Source organism: Rhinolophus ferrumequinum, chromosome 12 (genome assembly GCF_004115265.2).
Source record: "Rhinolophus ferrumequinum isolate MPI-CBG mRhiFer1 chromosome 12, mRhiFer1_v1.p, whole genome shotgun sequence".
Classification (NCBI taxonomy): Eukaryota; Metazoa; Chordata; class Mammalia; order Chiroptera; family Rhinolophidae; genus Rhinolophus; species Rhinolophus ferrumequinum.
Genome location: NC_046295.1, coordinates 21,896,081 through 21,918,077, shown reverse-complemented (window position 1 = coordinate 21,918,077; position 21,997 = coordinate 21,896,081). Strand labels below are relative to the sequence as shown.

Genomic DNA, 21,997 nt, shown 5'->3' with positions numbered 1-21,997 from the left:
GGAAATAGTTTTCATATGTTTGTTGCATTCATTCCTCCAGTACAGGTGAATTGAAGTCCTGTTTTGTTGCCAAAGACCAAACTAGGTGCTGGGAGAGTAGGTACTCAGTGAAGAAGACAATTTTGAGTGTCTACTTGTAAAGTGGATATTTGTTTCCATGCTAGGTGATAAGTGAAAGTCAGTGCTAATCCACTGCTAACATAATTTAGACTGTAGTCTCTTACCATTTAGTCAACTCATTCATAGGCTGAGTTTAATAAACTTTGTGAGAAGGAGTAGGATTTTTTTAATTTAAATTTTAAATTATTTGATTCTGTGTAGAAGTTCTGTATTAATAATATAAAATTTTATAATGAGTAATTTTTGAGGGCTTTATTTGTAATATTTTAAAGAACATATTTAAATGCCCAAAGGAAAGGATAGTATAAAAGGAATAGGATTGGCAATGGTTAGTTTTATTGTTTTCATAATGTCTGGAATAGTTTGGAAACTAGTTTTGTGGTTTTGGGGACCTTTATTTCTTTTCGTATATGAAAGAAGGTATTTTTAGTAATTAGAGGTGTAATCCACATTGAACATTATATATGCATTTAAACAACTAAGAAATTCAGAAAAACTAGTACATGGAATAGTCCCATAATGCATTCATAGCATTTTATTGCTCACAAAAGAATTTTTTTTTCTTCAAATCAGGTGTTATTTACACATTTGAGTATTTTCAGGTGACAGAGTAAATCTGAATACCATTGCTGACCATAAATTTAAAAAAGAAAATAATAACTAAAGTTTAAACTAAACAAATTTGGAAACAAGGAAGTTCTTCCCAAAATAACTTCTGAGTATAAATTGTAATTATAAATTAATAATAGATTGTTTCTGGAGGAGTCTTTTCCTCTTGAGGAAGCTTTTTTCTCTGGTCTCTGATAAAAGAGCTTAAGGAGAATTTGTTGTTACTTTCTCTTTGGTGAGGATTGAAGAGGAGATGTCAAATAACCATTAACCATAGCAACAGCAACAACAAAAAATAGAAAAAAGAGAAAAGTATAAATTAAGATGTAAAGATTTTTTTCATCAGATATTTATTGATTTCTTACTATGTCCCTTTCATTTTGCTAGAGCTAAGTTCTTTGTTAGTGAGTCATACTTATTTAAAGTGAAATAATTCAGTTATTTTATAAATGTTGGAAATGTAGTTTTTTTTTTTACATTTTTGTTAACCTTTCTTGATTAGTATTTTATGTAGAAAAGTTGAGATGAAAATACATGTTAATCTTTGTTATTTTGTTGGGAAGCAAACTATAAGATAAATTTATAGATAATACGGTTTCAAGAGATTTTGTAAATTCACAACATATCTTTTAAAAATAGACTTACAGCACATAATGTTGCATTAGCTTACTTTTCCAATCTTCATTGCCTTTCAAGCAAGTTATGACATGTGATTTATATATTGAAATTTATTGTCTTTTACTCAAATTGTTTTAATACCCAAATGCTGAACTCTTACTTTAAAAGGGATAAAGTAAAGCATGATACTCAATTATTTGGTAAGATTGGTAGTACTCTCCTTATAATTAGGTAGGTAGATAATAGTCTCCCGTACTCAGGCTGTCAAAAGTCTTCAACAAACTATCAAAATAGATCAAAGATTTGAGCATTAAAAAAATGAAAACATAAAAAATATAGAAATAAGTATGGGTAACTATATTTCTAATGTTGGAGTGCAGAAGACCTTTCTGATTGGTACATAAAACCCGTAAGCCATAATGGGAAATATGGATAAATTTGAATTTATAAACTACCTTTCACCCCCAAAACTTCATCATAAATAAAGCTAAATAAGCAACAACATTTGAAAAAATATTTGTAACACAATTGGTAAACATAAGTCTAATTATAAGGTTTGCAATAACACTTCTTATATTTTAAGAGAGAACATAGTCACATAGCACATAGATAAGAGAGGCCAGTCTTTTAATTGGCAAGAAAGGAGCCAAAATGGTTTCTGTTACTAACAGGAAGGGGGAAATGGATGACGGAGACAGCTACAAATAGAGATATCTACTACACTAGTAAACCCAAATGAAGAAGCAAATACAGTGTTTTAAAATGAAATATGATATGAAAATAAAACGGTAAGTGGTTACCAGAGACTTGTGGGTTTGGGTGGCTATAATTATAACAGATGTGACACTTAAGCAAAGACCTGAAGTGAAGGAATAATCTATGAAAATCTGGTGGATGATACATGTACAAAGGCTCTGGTACAGGTAGAGCAAGAAGGTGAGTGTGAACAAGGGGGAGAGTGATAGATGAGGTTCAAGAGATATGTATGGGGCCAGATATGTGGGGTGTTGTAGCCTTGTGTGGAGACAGAGCCAGGAGAACAGTTTCCAGACTCTCAACCTCACATGGAAAGGTGCTGGCTTGGGTGTTAGATGGCCGTCAGCTGTGACTAGTTGACCATCAGCTAGCTGTTACCTGTACGTCTGCATTGGTTGGGGAGTCGATCGATTGGCAGAAAAGCCACTGCAGGGTGCAGATCGTGTGGCTCCAGCCTCCAGTGAGACTATAGTGGTATGACCCCCCAACCTATGGCTCCGTGGGTGTTCCTTTTTGGCTTCACCATGTCCTCCGTTCTTATGTGGGGAGTGGGAGCTGAGCCCGAGCAGGCCGCCTCGCACGACAAATGGCGCAGTGAGCAGGGTGTCCCGCAGGACAACATATCCTTCGTTCTTGCGCAGGGAGTGGAACCTGAGACCCTGCATGACACCTTGGTAGAGTTTGGATTATTTTCCTAATCTAATGGGAACCCTTTTGAGGATTTTGAGCTACATATAAGGAGGTTAGGGGACCATTGTAGAGAGCTAGGCAAGAGATGGACTTGACTTGGAAAAGGGTGATGGTAGTGGAGGTGTAGAGAAGTGGTTAGAATTGGGATGTATTTTGTAGGTAAGGCCAATAGGATTTACTAATAGTTTGGATATAAAATGTGAAGAAAAGCAACTGAGGTCGACTCTTAGGTGTTAGGCCTTTGAGCAGATGGGTAGTTAGTTGGTGGTGTCGTTTTATGAGACACAGAGGGACAGGTCTGTGAGAGCATAGGAAGTCAAAAATTTTATTTTGGATAGGTTAAGTTGAGAAACCTATTAGGTATTCAAGTGGAGTGACTGTGTAGGTAGTTGGAGATTCAAGTCTGCACCTAAGGGTAAAAGAAAAAGCTAGAGAGAGAAATGTGGGAGTCATTAGTGTAGAGTTGATATGTTAAGCCATGGGATTAAGTAAAGTCACCTATGGAGGTGGTTCTCAATTTTGTGTGCACGGAATCACCTGTGAAGGTTTTAAAAAATAATTTGAACCTTACCTAACACCAATTAAATCAGAATCTCTAGGTCATCACTGTTTTGTATTTTTTTTTTTTAAAAAAAGAACAACACAAAACTCCCTGAAAGTGATTCCTAACAGTCAACCAGGGTTGATAACAACTGACCCAGGCATTAAGGACCCAAGCTGTCCGTTGTCCATTGGATTTGACTATATAGAGGACCTTGAAAAATGATTTTAGCATAATAGTGGGGAGTGAAATCAGACTGGAATTGGCTATAGAATGAATGGGAGGTGAAGAAATGGAGACAGTGATTACAGGCAGCTCAGCTCTTTCAAGGAATTTTGTTAAAAAGGGGAGCTGAAAAATGAAGCAGAGCTAGAGGACAATTTCCTTTTAGAGAAAATTTACCTTGATATTTGGCATTGCAACATTTATACCCAAAAATGTGAATGGTAGAATAGTTAAAGTGAATGTGGGTTACTAGTGTAAGAACTTTTAAAAAATAGATATTTTGTGCTATACTTTTTAAGAATCTATTTTATAGAACTAGGGATCAAGTAATTTTGTTGTTTTATTTTTTAATTTAATGTGGTATCTTGTCTTCTCTGTTTTACTTACAAAGCAATGCATTTAAAATGTCTTTAATTTTGTTTTTAAGGCTGATAAAGAATTTGTATGGTCCTTGTGGAAACGTCTCCAAGTGACACACCCAGATCTCACACAAGCAGTCAGTTTGGTTGTGGAAAGGTAAGCTCCCAGGATAATTTTTCATGAGTATTTGAATTGTTGAATTTGTTTTTCTTCATTATTAAAATTAAAACTTGGCACTAATCCCCTAAAGAGATATATTTGATTTCCAGATAAATGTGGAGCATGATAAAATTACTGGATTTATTTATTTATTACAAGGATGCCAGTTCACCAGATAGTATAGATAGACCATATCCTCTGCTCATATTCTAACATATTTGGGTAGTTTGCAGGGAAGAGGTAAAACCATGACTTAGACCCTGTGTGTGTGTGTGTGTGTGTGTGTGTGTGTGTGTTTGTGTGTGTGTGTGTGTGTGTGTGTGTGTCTTGAGCTATTATAACTCAGCTTTAAAAATTGGAGAAGTCCCTATTGTTTAGCTTCTTACTCAGATTGCCCTTGTGGGCAACTTCCAAGACATGATCCTTCCTCGGCACAGCTCAGTTTTCCCCTGAGATAATTGTAGTGTTTACTGAAAGCCTGGGATGACCTTGCCAGAGTAGAGTGAGTTTTCTGGAATAGATTGAGGGATTTCACTTAGCACTCTGTATTATCCTGTAGTGGATGCCCAGTCATTTAACTATAGATTATGGGGCTTCTCCTTGGTCATTAGAAACAGTGGAGTGATGCTAGGAACGCCTTATCAGACATTAGATATACAGTAGTCCCATGACACTTAGCACAGGAATTAAAACAGTTGCTTTCCTATTAAATGCATTTCATTACATTTCCTAAATGAGAAGCTAAGCATATAACCATATGCTTTCCCTTTTTGGAATCATGATTATGTAATCTGAATATCATGTTTTGATAAGTTGAACTATACTCGTATTCACCTTTGGAGTCTCTTGCTCTGATTTCATTCCAAAATTATCTGGAATTTGACTTTTTAAAAATCTATGATATGTATATGTATGTCTAATTTTACCATCCTTGGTTATTGTGAACTCTTAAAATAGTGTAATTAGATTCTCCTTATGTTGTTTGTATGTTTAATTTGTCAGTGTTTCTCTTGATGATCAGAATTAAGTCTTTTGTTGAAGTATCCTTGTTACTTCCTTAATCATCCTTGAGGTAAAATGTGATCACTCTGTCTTAATTTTTTTAGTAGAATAAGGCTTCTAGAAGATATATTCTTTGGACTTTAGTTGTTATTATTGTGATTCTTTATCCTCCTTTCTTTTATTTGTATGTATTTTTATACTTTCTAATTTGTTATTTTTTAAGCTTTCTAAAATTATCATTAATTTTCACTTTCCTTTTGATTGAGACAGAAGCAAATATTAAAATATTGTTAGGTCATCGTTCTCTAAATAGAATGCTTTAAGATTTCTATTTTTTATATTCTGAAATATACGTATACACTTACATAAGTATATGTACAATTAATAAATAAATATACATATATTGGGGGTGGGTACTCAAAAACCTTTTTCTGATAAGGTATACCAGGAAAATTTTGGAGTTTACTGTTTTACAGTAATGATTCTCAAAATTTCTGTGTGAATAAGTATACTTGGAGAATTTGGTAAAATGCAGATGTCTGAGACTTTTTCCTGATCTATTGACTCTCTAGGGAGGAGATCCAGGAGTTTTCATATTATTTATTTACTTTCATTTTTTTTAAATTTTATTAAATTTATTGGGGTGACATTGGTTAATAAAATTATATGTTTCAAGTGTACAATTCTGTAATACACCATCTGTATATTACATTGTGTGTTCATCACCCAAATCAACTCTCCTTTCATCACCATATATTTGACTCTCTTTACCTTTTTCTACCTCTCCCAACCCCCGTTTCCCTCTGGTAACCACCATACTGTTCTCTGTGTCTATGAGTTTTTGTTTGTCTTATTCATTTGTTGCTTTCATTTTATATCCTACAAATGAGTGATATCATATAGTTCTTGACTTTTTCCATCTAACTTATTTCGCTAGCATGATATTCTCAAGATCCATCCATGTTGTTGTAGGGGAGTCTTTTTAATAAGCTTTCCTGGTAGTTCTATTGTTGTAGCCCATAGATCACACTATGAGATATCTTGGAATTTTAGTTGACATTTGAAATTGAAACCTGTAAGTGGCGTTTATAATTTTATAATTACATAACTATTTCCTAAAGTACCATGTAGTATGTTTGGACCTATTGAGAAGGGAAAATGTTATGCCATTCATTCTATATCTGCCAGAAAAGAATATTCTCGATATCAAAGTCAAATAGACTATCATTTTGTATAATCCATTAATTACCCAAATTATACTACATTTAAATCTGTTTAATATTTATGCCTTGGTCTTTCTGGAAAACATTTTTTGCCCCAGGAATTTCTTTTTTTTTAAATTTATTGGGGTGACAATTGTTAGTAAAATTACATAGATTTCAGGTGTACAATTCTGTATCACATCATCTATAAATCCCATTGTGTGTTCACCACCTAGAGTCAGTTCTTCCATCACCATGTTTAATCGCCCTTACCCTCATCTCCCACCCCCCACCCCCCTTACCCTCTGGTAACCACTAAACTATTGTCTGTGTCTATGAGTTTTTATTTCTTTGTTTGTTTTCTTTGTTTTGTTCCTTTGTTGCTTTCAGTTTTATATCCCACATATCAGTGAAAATTTCTTTACTTTTTAAAACACGGTTTCCTTTAGTTTTGTGAACATATTTGTAGCAGCCATTTTGAAATTTTTTTTGATAAATCCAACACGTGGTCACTCTCCCAGACAGTTTCTGTTGCCTGCTTCCTCCCATCCTCACATGGATTATACTTTTTGTTTCTTTGCATGACTTCTAAAGTTTTTTTGTTCGAAAGTACACATTTGAGATACCATGTTTCCCCCATAATAAGATCTAGCTGGACAATCAGCTCTAATGCATCTTTTGGAGCAAAAATTAATATAAGACCCGGTCTTATTTTACTATAAGACTGGATATGATATAATATGATATGATATGACACCCGGTCTTACATTAATTTTTGTTCCAAAAGACCCATTAGAGCTGATTGTCCAGCTAGGTCTCATTTTCGAGGAAACAGAGTGTTACAGTGTAGCAAATATGGTGACTGGTCTCCCCTATTCCACTCCCCCAGGCTTGTTATTATTTGCTTGTTTATTTGGTGCCTGGCTGGATTATTTTAGTAAAGTCTGTTTCCCCACACCACAGTGTTAAATCTCCGATATTGCTCTAAGGAAGGTGCAGCTTTAACTAAGCTCACAATCACCCTAGGATGGCAGTGAGTTTTGATAGGGTTTTTTCCTATTTTCTTTCCTTGACCATTGCCAGCTATTAAACTTAACTAATTGGTGGCTGATTGCTCAATTGTTTTCAACATTGCCCTAGGGCAGAAGTGACTACAAACTAATCCCACTGTGGCTTCTTTGCAGTTCCTGAGTCAGTGTTTGATATTTTTTTCAACCCTTTAAGTGCTTTTCTCACTTGTCTTATTCCTCATTTCTCTCCTAGTACAAACTGGCAGGCCTACAGTTAGCATCTTGAATCTTATACAACTGCCTTACACCACAACCTACACTATTCTGGAGAATGCCTCTAGACTTGAACTTCTCCACACTGTGTTGCAAATGAAATCAGCTCCTTTTGGAAAGAGGTTAGGACCTATATATTTTAACTTCATGCTTCTCTACTCCCTACCCCACACCAGACAAAATCTGAGCCAGGCCTCTGGAGCTGGGTCTATGGACAATATCGTGCTTCTCTTTGAGTGGCATTCCCACTTTATGTAGGAGCTGATTGCTTGGCAGAGGGGAGGCGGCAGCCTTAGGTCCTCTTGGCTTGCCTCTCTTGGTGTGGAACCATTGCTGCCATAAGCTGCAGCAAGGAAGTTTGCGAGTCCAGTATTCTCAATGCTCTGTGCCCAAGGTAGAACCTTTTATTCCACAAATCGGGGCTGGGCAGAAGAATGGAGCTCCCACCTCTCAACTGCACTTGCCTAGGATTTGGCCTCAGCAACAGTTAGCTGGAGGAAGGATGAAAAATGCTGATGTCTTGCTCCTGGGGGAAAAAACCATCCACTGGGAACCTGGGGGAAACGGAGCCCTGTGTTCCTTACTGCAGCAATCTTAGTGGACTCTACCTTGCTGAGCTGGGAGGGTGGAAGAAAGGAACGGTCTTGTTTCAGTTACCATAAATGCTTGTCTTTCTTACTGAATTTTTATAGTTTTGCTACATAGGTGTTTCTTCATATGCTCTTTGTCTTTAGGACCATTTACAGAGGCTTTCCCTGTCTGTTTCATAGTGTTCACCAGTTTTACTGAGGAGTGGGTCAGCAGAGCTCTTCACATTGTATGTCAGAATCTGATCTCCTAATGTTTGTTGTTTTAAGCTAGATTTGGGGCCAATTTGTTATCTAGTAATATATGACTTATACACTGGATCAAAAGATATATATAGTTGTAATTGTGATTGGTACTGCCAAATGCTGCCAATTTATACTTCTACTAGGAAAGCAGGAAGGTACCTATTTTCCCTATATTCTAGCCATTTTCAAACTTTTGCATCTTTGCTTATGTGAAAGGTAAAAAATGATATTCTGAAAGTTTTTATTTGCATTAGTTATTATGCATGAATGAAGTCTAAGAGACATTTTACACCTTTTGTATAAACTTTTTCTTTTATATGTCTTCATATATCCATTGCCTGTGGCATTTCTAATTCATGTCCTATGGTGCCCTTCAAATTTACTATATTATCTATAGAACTTATTGGCTTTTCCTTTGAGTTTTTTTACTACTTAACTTTTCCCCTCCACAATGTTGCCATTTTTTTTTCACTTCTCTCTAAATTTCACATCTTGAGGGTAATCTTTGATACTTTTTGGTCTCTTTTTGAACAGAAAATCAATTCCCAAGTTCAGTCACTTTATCTCTCACAGTGCCACTCAAGTCCAATAATCCCTCTGTGTCCTTAACTTCCAAAACCTCTGTTGAAGCTCTTAGCATCTCAGCTCTGAACATCTTATTGATTTCTTTTTCAAACATCAGTTCTGTATTACATCTTCACTTTGAGACAAAGCAAGACATAAGCACCAAAGAAAATAATTTATTAAGGTTAAAGGTAACCAATGAAAATTCTAGGACCTTTATATTGGATATCTAGGGGAAATTTATTACCTTTAGGAGTGAATGCCTAGGGGATACCAAATGTGGCAAGGAAATCAGATTGTGAGATTCAGAAATGCATGGTCATCATTAAAACAGATATCTACAAAATATTTACTCATTTAATATCAAATGACTGTTGTCTAAGTGCAGATACTGTGCTCGAGTTAGAGAAAGATAGCTCTGTGCTTTGCTATTAAACAGTAGTCAGAAAGACATTTGCAGAAAGGAAGACTTTGTAATAGAGTCTGCTAAATTCTATGATAAATATATTTATATTAATGTAATCATTTATTTCCTTGATATCTTGCAAAAGATATAGAAAGAATTTCGGTAATTCTAAGTAGAAGTTTATATTATTGAAAATAGAATTTTGGTATCTCTAATAGAATAGAAACATACAAATAGAAAACATTTGTGTATATATATTTTCCTTTTGAATTTGTGGAAAATACTGTTTTCTATGATTTTTAGATATGTGAGTTTACCTGTCAGTTTATGAGTTTATTATGACCTGCTACTGCCAAAAGTACATTTTGTATATACTCGTGTCTCTTGTTTAGTGGCCTTGCAAATCTCACTTCCTTACTATTATACATAAACTCTTAATTCATGATATTATTAGTGTCATAAGAGTAGAACCACTGTAGTTTATCTTTGAATGCATAGGAAGCATTACAAGTTCAATAGACAGGAATTATAAACACTGAAGAAACTGTAACATGGAGTTTAATGAATATTAATTAATACATTAGGAACTTGAATTGTTCAAATTTTCTTTGGATAACTAAACATGTGAGTCTACCTTAAGTTAGTCTATCAGAAACATTTCTAATCCTGTGGGGTAAAGTTCTCCTTGTCATTTTAGTTCCAATAGATTGAATGACTTATGTAGATTTCTGGTTTAGGTAATATCTTGAGATACTAATGCACTGAATAAATGAATGAGTGAGCAAGTGAGTGAATGATATTAAAATACAAGGCAATAGAAACTAATGTCTTGAACTTAAGAATAAATAAATATATATGTCATTTGTGTATTAAGAAGTTAATGTTAGGAAATAGTTTAATAAGGTCCTCAAATTTGTTCATTGCACCCAGTGAATTAACTATGACGTGTGATCAAACAATATGGTGAATGTTTAAATTTTTTAAAATGTATTACAGTAAAAGACACATTGCCGTTAATTCCCCTCAAGTACCCCCTGCTTTGAACACCCTTATCTCATCCTTTTTGCCACTTTCTGAAGCAGTTCTGGAAGTCCTCTTTCATGAGTGTCTTTAGTTGCATTGTCATGGCTGCCTCAATGTCCTGAATCATTTTGACTTGAGAGAAGAGCCAGAAGTCACATGGTGCCAGATCCGGTGAATAAGGTAGATGAGGACACACCGTAATGTTCTTATTTGACAGAAATTGTTGTATACCAGAAGTGATATGTGACACGGAGTGTTATCGTGATGGAGGATGATTTACGGCACACTGTAAAATACACCTTCTCTCAACCATAGCTCATACCCTACCGACTGCATCGAACAAGTTGAAACTTGTCACACACTGTTACTAAGGTTCCACGCTACTTCTTGTATTGAAGATCCATGCCTTTCTGTTGGATGGCACTCGGCAGCAGCAGCCACTGTATTTTGTGATCATAACTGAAAGGCTCCGTGTCACACATCGCTTCTGGTACGGCAATTTCTGTCAAATAAAAACATTATGGTGTGTCCTCATCCACCTGATTCACCGGATCTGGCACCATGTGACTTCTGGCTCTTCCCTAAAGTCAAAATGACCATGAAAGGTAAACATTTTGAATCGATTCAGGGCATCGAGGCAGCCATGACAGCTCAAGTAAATACACTCACAGTGACATTAATTCCAAACTGCCTCAGGAAGTGGCAAGACTGATGGGATAAGTGTGGGGCAGTATTTTGGGGGGGGGGGGGGATTAATGGCAATGTGTCTTTTACTGTAATAAATTACTTTATTTAAACATTAACTGTATTGTTTGATCACACCTTGTACATAATTAAATAAATATTTTAAAGTGTCTTTCTGATTTATTGAAAGAATTTTTCATTCTTACACATAAAACATTTGTTATGTTTAATTTAATAAGCATGAGACCAAGTCTTGAATTTGATATCAGTATTTGTGAAAGTCCATGTTTTTTAGTAGGTCTTTAACCTCTATAGGACTGAAAGTGTAGATTCCTGGAAAATTGTATTAGTGACTTCTGTTAAAATAATTAATTTGAACATTTAATCACACACATTATCAAAGAGAGAACATTGTATCATTAGCTCATGTAAAAAGAAAATTTGAAACTATGTCAGTAGATACTTGGGTTAAATATGATGGATTGAAAAAAGTATTTATCTCTACAGTTGACTCTTGAACAACATAGAGTTTAGGGATGCTAACTCCCTGCATAAGCAAAAAGCTGTGTATAACTTTTGACTCCTACAAAACTTAACTACTAATACCTTAATGTTGACCAGAAGCCATATCAATAACATAAATAGTTGATTAACATATATTTTGTATGTTATATACTATAACATACAAAGAATATAGTATTATACAGTATATTCTCACAATAAAATAAGCTAGGAAACGAAAATGTTGTTAAGAAAATCATAAGGAAGGGAAAATACATTTATAGTACTGTACTTATTTTGGAGAAAATCTGTATATAAGTGAAACTGTATAGTTCAAACCTGTGTTGTTCAAGGGTCAACTGTACTTCCTCCCAAAAATTCTCACTAAAATGACTAACAGGGATTTTTGAAAATGTATAAGTGCCTATGGATAAAGAGAGCAGGAGCAAAGATTACAGGGGCAAGACATGTTAGTAAATTTTTGAATGATTTATAGTGAATTGGTAAGTGATAACTAACTAAGCAAAATGGAAAAAATTGAAATCCACAATACTTAAAAAGTCTTAGGAATAGATAAGAACAGTGATGTCTGATGATTGGAGTGAGGGATGATGCTAAAAATAAGAAAATTGAATTAAAATCTATGTAAAGAGCACATAGAATCCCAGTACTCCTCTCATCAAGGTAGGAGGCAAGCTTTATTCTCTTGAGAAATTGAAACAAGTAGACTCTGGACGTAGAGGTAGGAGACAAACCAAGACACAGTAGTTAGGGTTACGCTGAGAAATAAATGAAAGCCTATATTTAGGAACAATTAACATTCACTGAATTGTTCAACTCCAACAGTGCTGGAAGCTGTGCATTGTCCTATTCAGGCAGAAGACTTAAGAATTCTTCTCTGGTGAAACTGAGCAGACCTAGAGAAAAAACAGAGATACTACCGTGTTTCCCCGAAAATAAGATCTAGCTGGACCATCAGCTCTAAGGCGTCTTTTGGAGCAAAAATTAATATAAGACTTGGTCTTATTTTGGTCTAATATAATATAAGACCAGGTCTTACATAATATAATGTAATATACTATACTATACTATACTATACTATACTATACTATACTATACTATACTATAATATAATATAATATAAAAGACCGGGTCTTATATAATACAATATAATGTAATATAATACCGAGTCTTATATTAATTTTGCTCCAAAAGATGCATTAGAGCTCATGGTCCAGCTAGGTCTTATTTTCAGGGAAACATGGTAACATTTAGGGGTCCCCTACAAAATGTCAGATGCTCCATTCAAATACCCATAGAGAAGATCTCCTGTTGGCAAGCTGCCCCTCCCCCAGGCTAAGAAAACTACCAACAATGTTTTTTAGCACTTCAGACTTAAATGTAAATGGACAACAAAAGATCATAAGACAGTTTATGAAAACCTCCAACATGAAAGGCAAGAAATCAAAAGTAACAGAAAAAAATGGACGTCAGAGGAGACCGAGACAATGCAGAAGAAAACATGAAAAAACATGAAAACTCCTCTGATACATATCTTAAGGCAGTACAGATAAGAGGTTTTACATGACCAGAAGGCAAAGAATGAGAAAGTGTACTTGGAAATTAAATATGATTGCCAAAATAAAGAAGTAACTAGAGGGTGTGGAAAAATAAGGTTAAGTCTTCCAAAAATTGGAACAAAGAGGTAGTAAATAGGAGCAAAAAGAAAAGAATATTAGAGAATCAATCTGTGTGTTCTAACTGTGATTATTAGGAATTTCAGAATTAGAGAAAAGAGAAATGGACACTATTAAAGAAATAATTCAAGAAATATCTCAGACTCAAGGCACATGAGTTTTCAGATTGAAATGCTTTTGAATATACAAGTCCACTAATATAGACTAGTAATATAGAAAGATTTTTTTATAGTTCTCTTTGGGGATTCTGGAGTTAGTGATAAGTAAATACATATCTGAGCAAATAAAGTGACATAATTTTTATTATTTTTAAAAAGGAAAAAGAGTTTTATTAACATTTCTCTTTATCTTATTAATTAACACAACCGGTAAATGATCACATCCTGGTAGGATTCCAAATGTGATACCATATTGAATGTAAGGGAATTGTGAGCCTAACTCCCTTAAAATTTGCCATTCCAGAGAGTCAATTTAAAAAAAAATATTTTCCAATGTCCTGTTTTTTCTTTTTATTATTTCTCAGTTATTGCATCTTACCTTTTAAATCAGAGATTAATTAGAGAAGGGGTCTATACTAATTTTCCTTTGAGATCCACAAGGACCTTAAAGTTCAGCATAAATTGCTCCTTCTCCTGGTTGGCATGTATTGAATGGTAGAAAGAAGGTAGGGAGGATAAAGCTATTAAAGGTCTGATAGAATGTAAAAGGAAAATTGCACCAAAGGTACATAAAGGTGCACTAGAAAGCAAGTAAGAATTTTTTTGCTCATCTTTAACAGTTGGTAGTAAGTGAGAAATTCTCCAATGAGATGATATGTATATCTTCACAGTGACATTAATTCAATCAACCACTGGTGAGGTCATTGATGACAGAGTGACGTATTTCCTAACTCCAGAAAAAACAAAAATTTATATAACCAGGAAATACAGTACACTGTGTTGCTCACTGTGAATAATAATTATTATGTATAGTTAGTAATATAAACAATTAGTACGGATAAAACCAAAAAGTGAGATACATAGAGTTCAGTCAACACCTCCCCCCTCTCCAGGGGTGCTGGAGTAGTCTATTTTGGGGAGAACTCATAGAATGGGGATCCCTGGTAAATATGCAGGTTCTCCATTGTCCTCTTTACTCTGGGGCAGTATAAAGCAAACTGGCAAGGGTACACATGTTTGACTGGGAGAATGCATTGGCATGGTGAGGAAAATTTTTCTGCTGTGATGAGAGGCTGGGAGATACTAGTAAAATTATAATTTGCTATCTAATTATTTCTTGCTATTCCAATCTTTATTGCCTGAGTATAGATAATGAAAGCTTGAATAATGAGGCATGTTGAGTTATTGGAATGTATTTGTTTCCTACATTTTTGATAGCAAGTAGCAAGGGATACTAGCCCTATCACACACAAAATATATCCAAATTTATTCCAGTGAGCATTGGATTCAAGGGATATCTGTATTGGGAGGAGATGGTTAAGAGGTAAAATATTATGTCTCAAGTTAGAAATTCAAGAAATAGTATAAAGGACGAGTGATGTCAGCAAGATGGTAGAATAGAAAGTCCCAATCTTTGTTCCCTCACAGAAACACAATTTCATTATATGCAAACACCAAAATATCTTTATGAGAAGTGTAGATTCCAGTTAAGTTGCAGTACCCAAGATGAGTACAAATCTAATAACACTGTATTGAAACAGGTAAGAAGAGCAATTTCACTTTGCCTGCATCGGATCCTCCCCCAAGCAGGCAAAGCTCTGCACCTACATTGCCTCAGCTCATGACTTCTTCCTTGGGATAGATAGAGGTGGCAAAGAGAGAATGAAGGTCCATCTAACATTCCTGGCCTTTTGGTACTCTGCCTGAAGGCCTAGATTCTGTCTCAGAGTGCTAACAAAATCAGCATAGTTCAGATGTCTGGGCAGCTAAGAACAAAGGAAGAGGGGCAAGCAGCTTGCTGTTGCCTGGCAAAACTCTGTGGGATTGGAAAAAGGCACAAAAACTGAGACTTCTCTTCCAGAAAGGAGGAAGAGGAGTAAAGCATGCCTTTAAAATCTCAGCCTTTCATTGTGCTGCCTGAGGGGCCGGTTTCTGTTTCACCTCGCCAGGAGCACTAATGAAACTGGCGTACTTTGATAGGGGCAGCTAAATACAAAGGAAAAATGGTGGGTGCTTGTTGTTTGAGAGGCTCTCAGAATCTCTAGGTGGGTTTATTGGTGAAGGTCTTTCTCTGTCAAAGCCAGTTCCTAAAATCTGGCCGAGGTGGCTATTTCTTCAAATGTACAGACTTTAACACAAAGCTATAAAGAACATGAAAAATCAGGGGAACATTAAACAAAGGAACAAAGTAAGTTTCTAATCACCTACCCTGAAGAAATGGATATTAATGAGTTGCCTAACAAAGAATTCAAAATAAATATCTTTAAGAAGGTCACTGAGTTTCAAGAAAGTATACATATACATATATATATATATATGTATATATATTTACATATATGTATGTATATCAAAAGGAAATCAGGAAAATGATACATAGAACAGGAAAATAGTAGCAAAAAGAGAATATAAACAAAACTAAACAATTTCTGGAGCTGAAGAATACAATAACAGAAAAACTCATTAGAGAGGTTCAATAGCAGACTTGATCAAGCAGATGAAAGAATCAGCAGATTCAAAGACAAGTCATTTGAAATTACCTAGTCAGAGGAGCCAAAAGAAAAAAAGAAAGGAAAAAAGAGCAAAGAAAGCCTAAGGGGTTATGGGACAACATTAGTGATTAATATATATTATGGGAGTCCCAGAAGGAAAAGAAAGAGAGAAAGGTGCAGAAAGTTTAAAGAAATAATGGCTTAAAACTTCCCAAATCTGGGTAGGGAAATGGACATCCAGATTGATGAAGATCAAAGGACTCCAAGGAGAATAAGCTTAAAGAATTCTACAGAGACAAAGTATAATCAAATTGTCAAAAGTCAAAGACAAAGAATTTTGAAAGCAGCAAGAGAAAAGTGACTAGTCATATACAAGGGAATCCCCATAAGACTATAAGCAGATTTCTCAGCAGAAATCTTACAGGCTAAAGGGAGTCGGATGATGTATTCAAAGTTCTAAAAGAAAAACACCTGCCAACCTAGATTACTACACTCAGTAAAACTGTCCTTCAAAAATGAAGGAGATATTAAGACTTCCAGATAAACACAAGCTGAGAGAATTCAAAACCACTAAAAACTGCCTTATATTAAATGCTAAAGGAAGTTCTTCAAGTTGAATAAAAAGGATGCTAAACAGAAACATGAAAGCATATAATAATATAAAATTTACAACTAGAGTAAATATATGGACAAATACAGAATATTGTAATATTGTAGTACTGTAATGGTGGTGGATAAATCATTTAATTCTGGTGTAAATGTTAAAAGACAAAATTCTTGAGAACTATACCTGCAAAAATATGTTTATGAATATACAATATTAAAAAACATAACTTGTGACATCAATAGCATATAGTATGGATAAGAAGTAAATGTAGTTTTTGTATGCAATTGAAGTTAACTTGTAATAAGCTTATAGTAAACTGTTATAACTTAGATGTTTTATGTTAGCCTCTTGGTAACTACAAAGAAAATGCCTATAGAAAATAAAAAAAAGAAAAAGAAAGGAATTAAAGACTATCACTACAAAAAAAATCAACTATTACAGAGGAAGGTAGCAAGAAAAGAGAAACAAAAGAATTACAAGACAGAAAACAATTTTTTAAAATGGCAATAGTACGTCCTTATCATTAATGACTTTAAATGTAAATACATTAAACTCTCCAATCAAAAGACCTAGAGTGGCTAACTGAGTAAAACTTATATCAGATAAAATAGACGTTAAGTCAAAACTGTCCGAAGAGATAAAGAAGGTCATTATATAATGACAAGAGTCAATTCATTGGGAAGATTTGAAAATTATAACAATATATGCCTTTAACACTGAGCACCTAACTATGTGAAGGAAACACTGACAAAAATAAAGAAATAAAGAACAATACAATAATAATAGGTACCTTTAATACCCCGCTTTCAACAATGGATAGAATATCTAGAGTGAACATCAATAAAGAAATACTGGACTTGAATAACACTATTGACCAAATGGACCTAACAGTGATGTGCACAACATTCCACCAACAAGTAGCACATTCTCAAGTGTCCACACTTCCGTAATAGATCACATGTTAGGTAACAAAACAAATTTACCAAATACAAGAAAATTGAAATCATACGAAGTGTCTTTTTCAATGACAGTGGAATGAAAGTAGAAATCAACAGCAGAGAGAAAATTGGAAAATTCAAAAATATGTGAAAATTAAACAACATACTCTTCAACAACCAATGGATTTAAAAGAGATCAAAAGGGAAATAAAAAAATTGGGACAAATGAAAATGAACACACAGTAGACCAAAACATATGGGATGCAGCAAAAGCAGTATTAAGAGAATTTTATAGTGGTAATGACCTACATTGAAAAAGAAGAAAGATCTCAAAGAAAGTACCTAACTTTACACCTTAAGGAACTTGAAAAAGTAGAACAAACTAAGCCGAGGATTAGCAGAAGGAAGGACGTAGAGATAGAACAGAAATAAATGAAATAATTTAGAAAAACAATAGGGGAGAAAAAGAAAGAAAAAACAACTAAGAGTTGGAAAAAAATCAATGAAACTAGGAGTTGATTTTTTGAAAAGATCAACAAAGTTGACAAAACTTTAGCTAGAGTAACAAAGAAAAAAAAAAAGACAAGGTTCAAATAAGTTAAATCAGAAGTGAAAGAAGACGCATTGAAACTGATATCATGAAATACAAAGGATCATAACAGACTACTATGAACAAGTATATACTAACGAATTGGGTAACCTAGAAGAAATGTATAAATTCCTAGAAACAGACTAACTGCCAAGAGTGAATCCTGAAGAAATAGAAAATTTGGTAAAGCTATAATGTAGAAGGAGATTGAATCAGTAATTAAAAACCTTCACAAACAAAATTGTAGGAACAAATGACTTTTCTGGTAAATTCTACCAAACATTAAAAGAAGAATTAACACAAGAGCTTCTTAAACTCTTCCAAAAAATTGAGCAGGAGGAAACATATCTAAACTCATTTTATGAGGTCAGAGTTGCCCTGATACCAAAGCCAGAAAAGGATACTGTAAGAAAAGAAAACTGCAGACCAATATCTCTGATGCACAAAGATGCAAAAATCTTCAACAGAATACTAGCAACATGAATTTATCACACTTTAAAAGGATAATATACCACGATCAAGTAGGATTTATTTCTGAGATGCAAGGAAGGTTCAACATATGCAAATCAATAAATGTGATATACCACAGTAACACGATGAAGGATGGAAAAAAAGTCACATGATTATCTCAATTGATGCAGAAAAAGCATTTAACAAAATTCACTGTTTCTTGATAAAATCTCTCAACAAACAAGGATAGATGGAATTTACCTCAGCATCATAAAGACCATATATGAAAAGCCCACAGCTAACAAATAATACTTAGTGAAAGCTTAAAGCTTTTCCTTTAGGAGCAGGAACAAGACAAAGATTCCCATTCTTTGCACTTCTAGGCAGTGTGGTATTGGAAGTCACAGAGCATTTAGGCAAGCTAGAAATAAAAGGCATCAGATTGGAAAAGAAGAAAATTTAGAGATGACAGATCTACATGTAGAAAACCCTAAAGATTCCACAGAAAAATTGTTAGAATAAATGAATTCAGTAAAGTTGCAGGATACAAAATAAATGTGTAACTTAGTTGTGTTTCTATATACTAAAAAAAGAACAATCCTCCAAGGAAATTATGAAAACTTAATAGTGTCATCAAATATCCTTATAATATCATCAAAAATAATAAAATACTTAGGAATAAACTTAACAAAGGAGGTAAAAGACTTCTATACTGAAAACTATCAAACACAGATGTAAAAAAGTACAAAGACACAAATAAAAGGAAAGACATCTGTTTTCATCGGTCAGAAGACTTAATATTGTTAAAATGTCTATAATACTCATAGCAATCTACAGATTTAATGCAATCTCTATAAAAAAAATCCCAATGACATTTTTCACAGAAATAGAACAATCCTAAAATTCATGTGGAATCATGAATTTTACCCCAAATATCCAAAGCAATATTGAGCAAGAGCAAAGCTGGAGTGATCACAGTTCCTGATTTCAAAATTTATTACAAAGTGATAGTAATCAAAGTAGTATGGTACTGGCATGAAAACAGACGTATAGACCAATGGAAGAGAATGAAAAGCCCGAAATAAATTCATGAATATACGGTTAACTGGTTTTTTGTGCCAAGTATATACAATGGGTAAAAGATAATTTCATTAACAAATGTTGTTGGGAAATTTGAGTGTTTTGTCCTCTGGTTCACTGATTTCTTTTTTCTGTCCTGTGTTGGAAGCTATTGAGTCCCTCCATTAAGTTGTTTACTTTGGATTTTGTACTTTTCAGTCTTAAAATTTCCTTTTGATTGTTCTTTGTGTCTTCTATTTCTTTGCTAAGCCTTCTATTTTGTTTCTTGGGTCTTTGTGACTGCTTGTTAAAGCATTTTCATAATGGCTACTTTAAAATTGTTGTCAAATAATTCTAATGTTTTTGTCATCTTGGTGTTATCGTCTATTGATTGTTTTCTATTCAGTTTTATATATTCCTGGTTCTTAGGATGATGAGTGATTTTTTAATTGCAGCTGGACATTTGAGTATTATGTTAATAAATTTGGTGTTATTTAAAACTGTTTAAGCTGGTTTTCTCTGATACCACTGCATCCGGGAAGAGGTGGGGCTTCCTTTTTACTGCAAGGAGAGGTTAGAAGTTTAGGTTCCTTGCTTGGCCTCTGTTGACACTGGAGGACTGGGGAGGGGCTTCTCATTACTGCTGGATGGGTGTGGGAGTTTCCGTTATCTACTAGGCCTCCACTGATACACACTGGCTGAGAGGAACAAGAGTGCCTCCTCATGTGACCTCCGCTGACAGCATGGGGAGAGGGGAGCCACATTACCGCTGGACGGGGGTGCAAGTGCTGACCCTCCGCTGGCCACCTTTGACGCTGCTGCAGTTGGGGGGTGGGGGCGGTGGGGAGCCTTATTACAGCCTGGCAGAGATTGAAATGTAGGTTCTCTACTTGGTCTTTACTGGTGTGGGTGGTAATGGGGACACATTTTTTCCCCTCATGTTGATAGGCTAGGGTTGAGTGGTTAATGGCTGAAAAGTTATTTTTTCTTGTTAGGCTGCCCCTTTCCTGGTCCTTCAGCTAGAGAGAGTTGGCGTTTCCTGGGACTTTTTTCTAACTGCACTTATTGGCATTTCTAGGTTGACTTTTCCTGCTATGAGTCTGGGATATATGAGGTAAAAAGAAAATCCAAGGAACTCATCATTGTGTTGTTCCTTGGGTTCCAAGATTCCTAGCCTGTCTGCCTTTCTTCCTCCACCTTTAAAGCTTTCTTGAGTTTGTTTGCCCAGGGTTTTCAGCTGTGTTTTGAGGGAGACATAGAGAAAAGTACATAGAGAAAAGAAAACTTCCTGGGAGTGGAAGATGATCATGTTTTTAAAAGCTTTTATTTTGACACTGCATTTGAGGCTTAATTGAATTGAGGAATTCAACATTTTTGGAACCCACCATTCAGAGGAGGGTTTAAACAGTTTGATACTTGAAGAGTTTACCCTAGGAGAAGGTGGCAAATACCTGGCCATCATGTCATTAGTCTTCCCCTGCCATGCCATAGTAGTGTTTACTGATTGTTCACAACTCTCTTTCCTGTTGACTCCTAAATTAAAACAGGCTTCCAGTCAGCCCTCTTGTGGGATTGTGTGCAGCTGAAAAAGCCTATTTGCCAATATCTGCCCCTAGAGCTTTATTCAGTTGGACATGATTATGTGAATTACAATGTGAGTGTCCTACCCCTGGCAATTATCATTTACTTTTTTGGGGGAGGTATATAATGAATTTATTATTATTAAATAAACTGAAAAATGTTAAAGACACCAGTAAATCTAAATTATATTTTACTCATGAATGGCAGATACATCTCTTCTGTCATATGGAAGTATCACTGAGCAACCATCAATCTTCTAACAAATTTATCATTTTATAAGGTTATTCAGAAGAACGTAAACCATAAAGAAAAGGGTGACCACTCATTGAGTAGGATTGTTTTACTCTATATTGGACTATCTTGTAGCATTAAAAATTACTTTATGAACAAATGTTTATCCTTTTTTAAAAAATAAGAAAAGTCATGTAAATGTTCAAATAGAATCCCAAGCAATAAATACTACAATTAAGGTAACTTTAAAATGTTCACATGCGGCAGCACCGGTAATCTTTGGCCATTCAGTGACATTGATAAAGCTTTACCTATGCCTTTCAGTATCTTTGGTAAAATTTCATGTTATCAAAAATAAATGTTTCATATCTTCGTAAATGTTTTCAGATTTAAAACTGAAAGCAACAAAGGAATAAGACAATCAAATAAAGAAACAAAAACTCACAGACAGAGAAAATAGTTTAGTGGTTACCAGAGAGGAAGGGGGAAGGTGGGGTTGTAGAAGAGGGAAAAGGGGGTCAAATATATGGTGATGGAAGGAGAACTGACTCTGGGTGGTGCGTACACAATGTGATATGTAGATGATGTATTATAGAATTGCACACTTGAAACCTATGTAATT

General features: G+C 34.7%; 1 protein-coding gene across 1 annotated transcript in view; it reads left to right on the top strand.

The window, feature by feature from the left end:
• The window catches only part of CNTLN (centlein), a 245,702-nt gene that overhangs the window by 3,712 nt on the left and 219,993 nt on the right, over positions 1-21,997 (top strand). Inside the window, exon 2 of the mRNA XM_033124096.1 lies at positions 3,987-4,075. Within this exon, the coding sequence (XP_032979987.1) occupies positions 3,987-4,075 (89 nt within the window). The remainder of the gene's footprint in view (positions 1-3,986; positions 4,076-21,997) is intronic.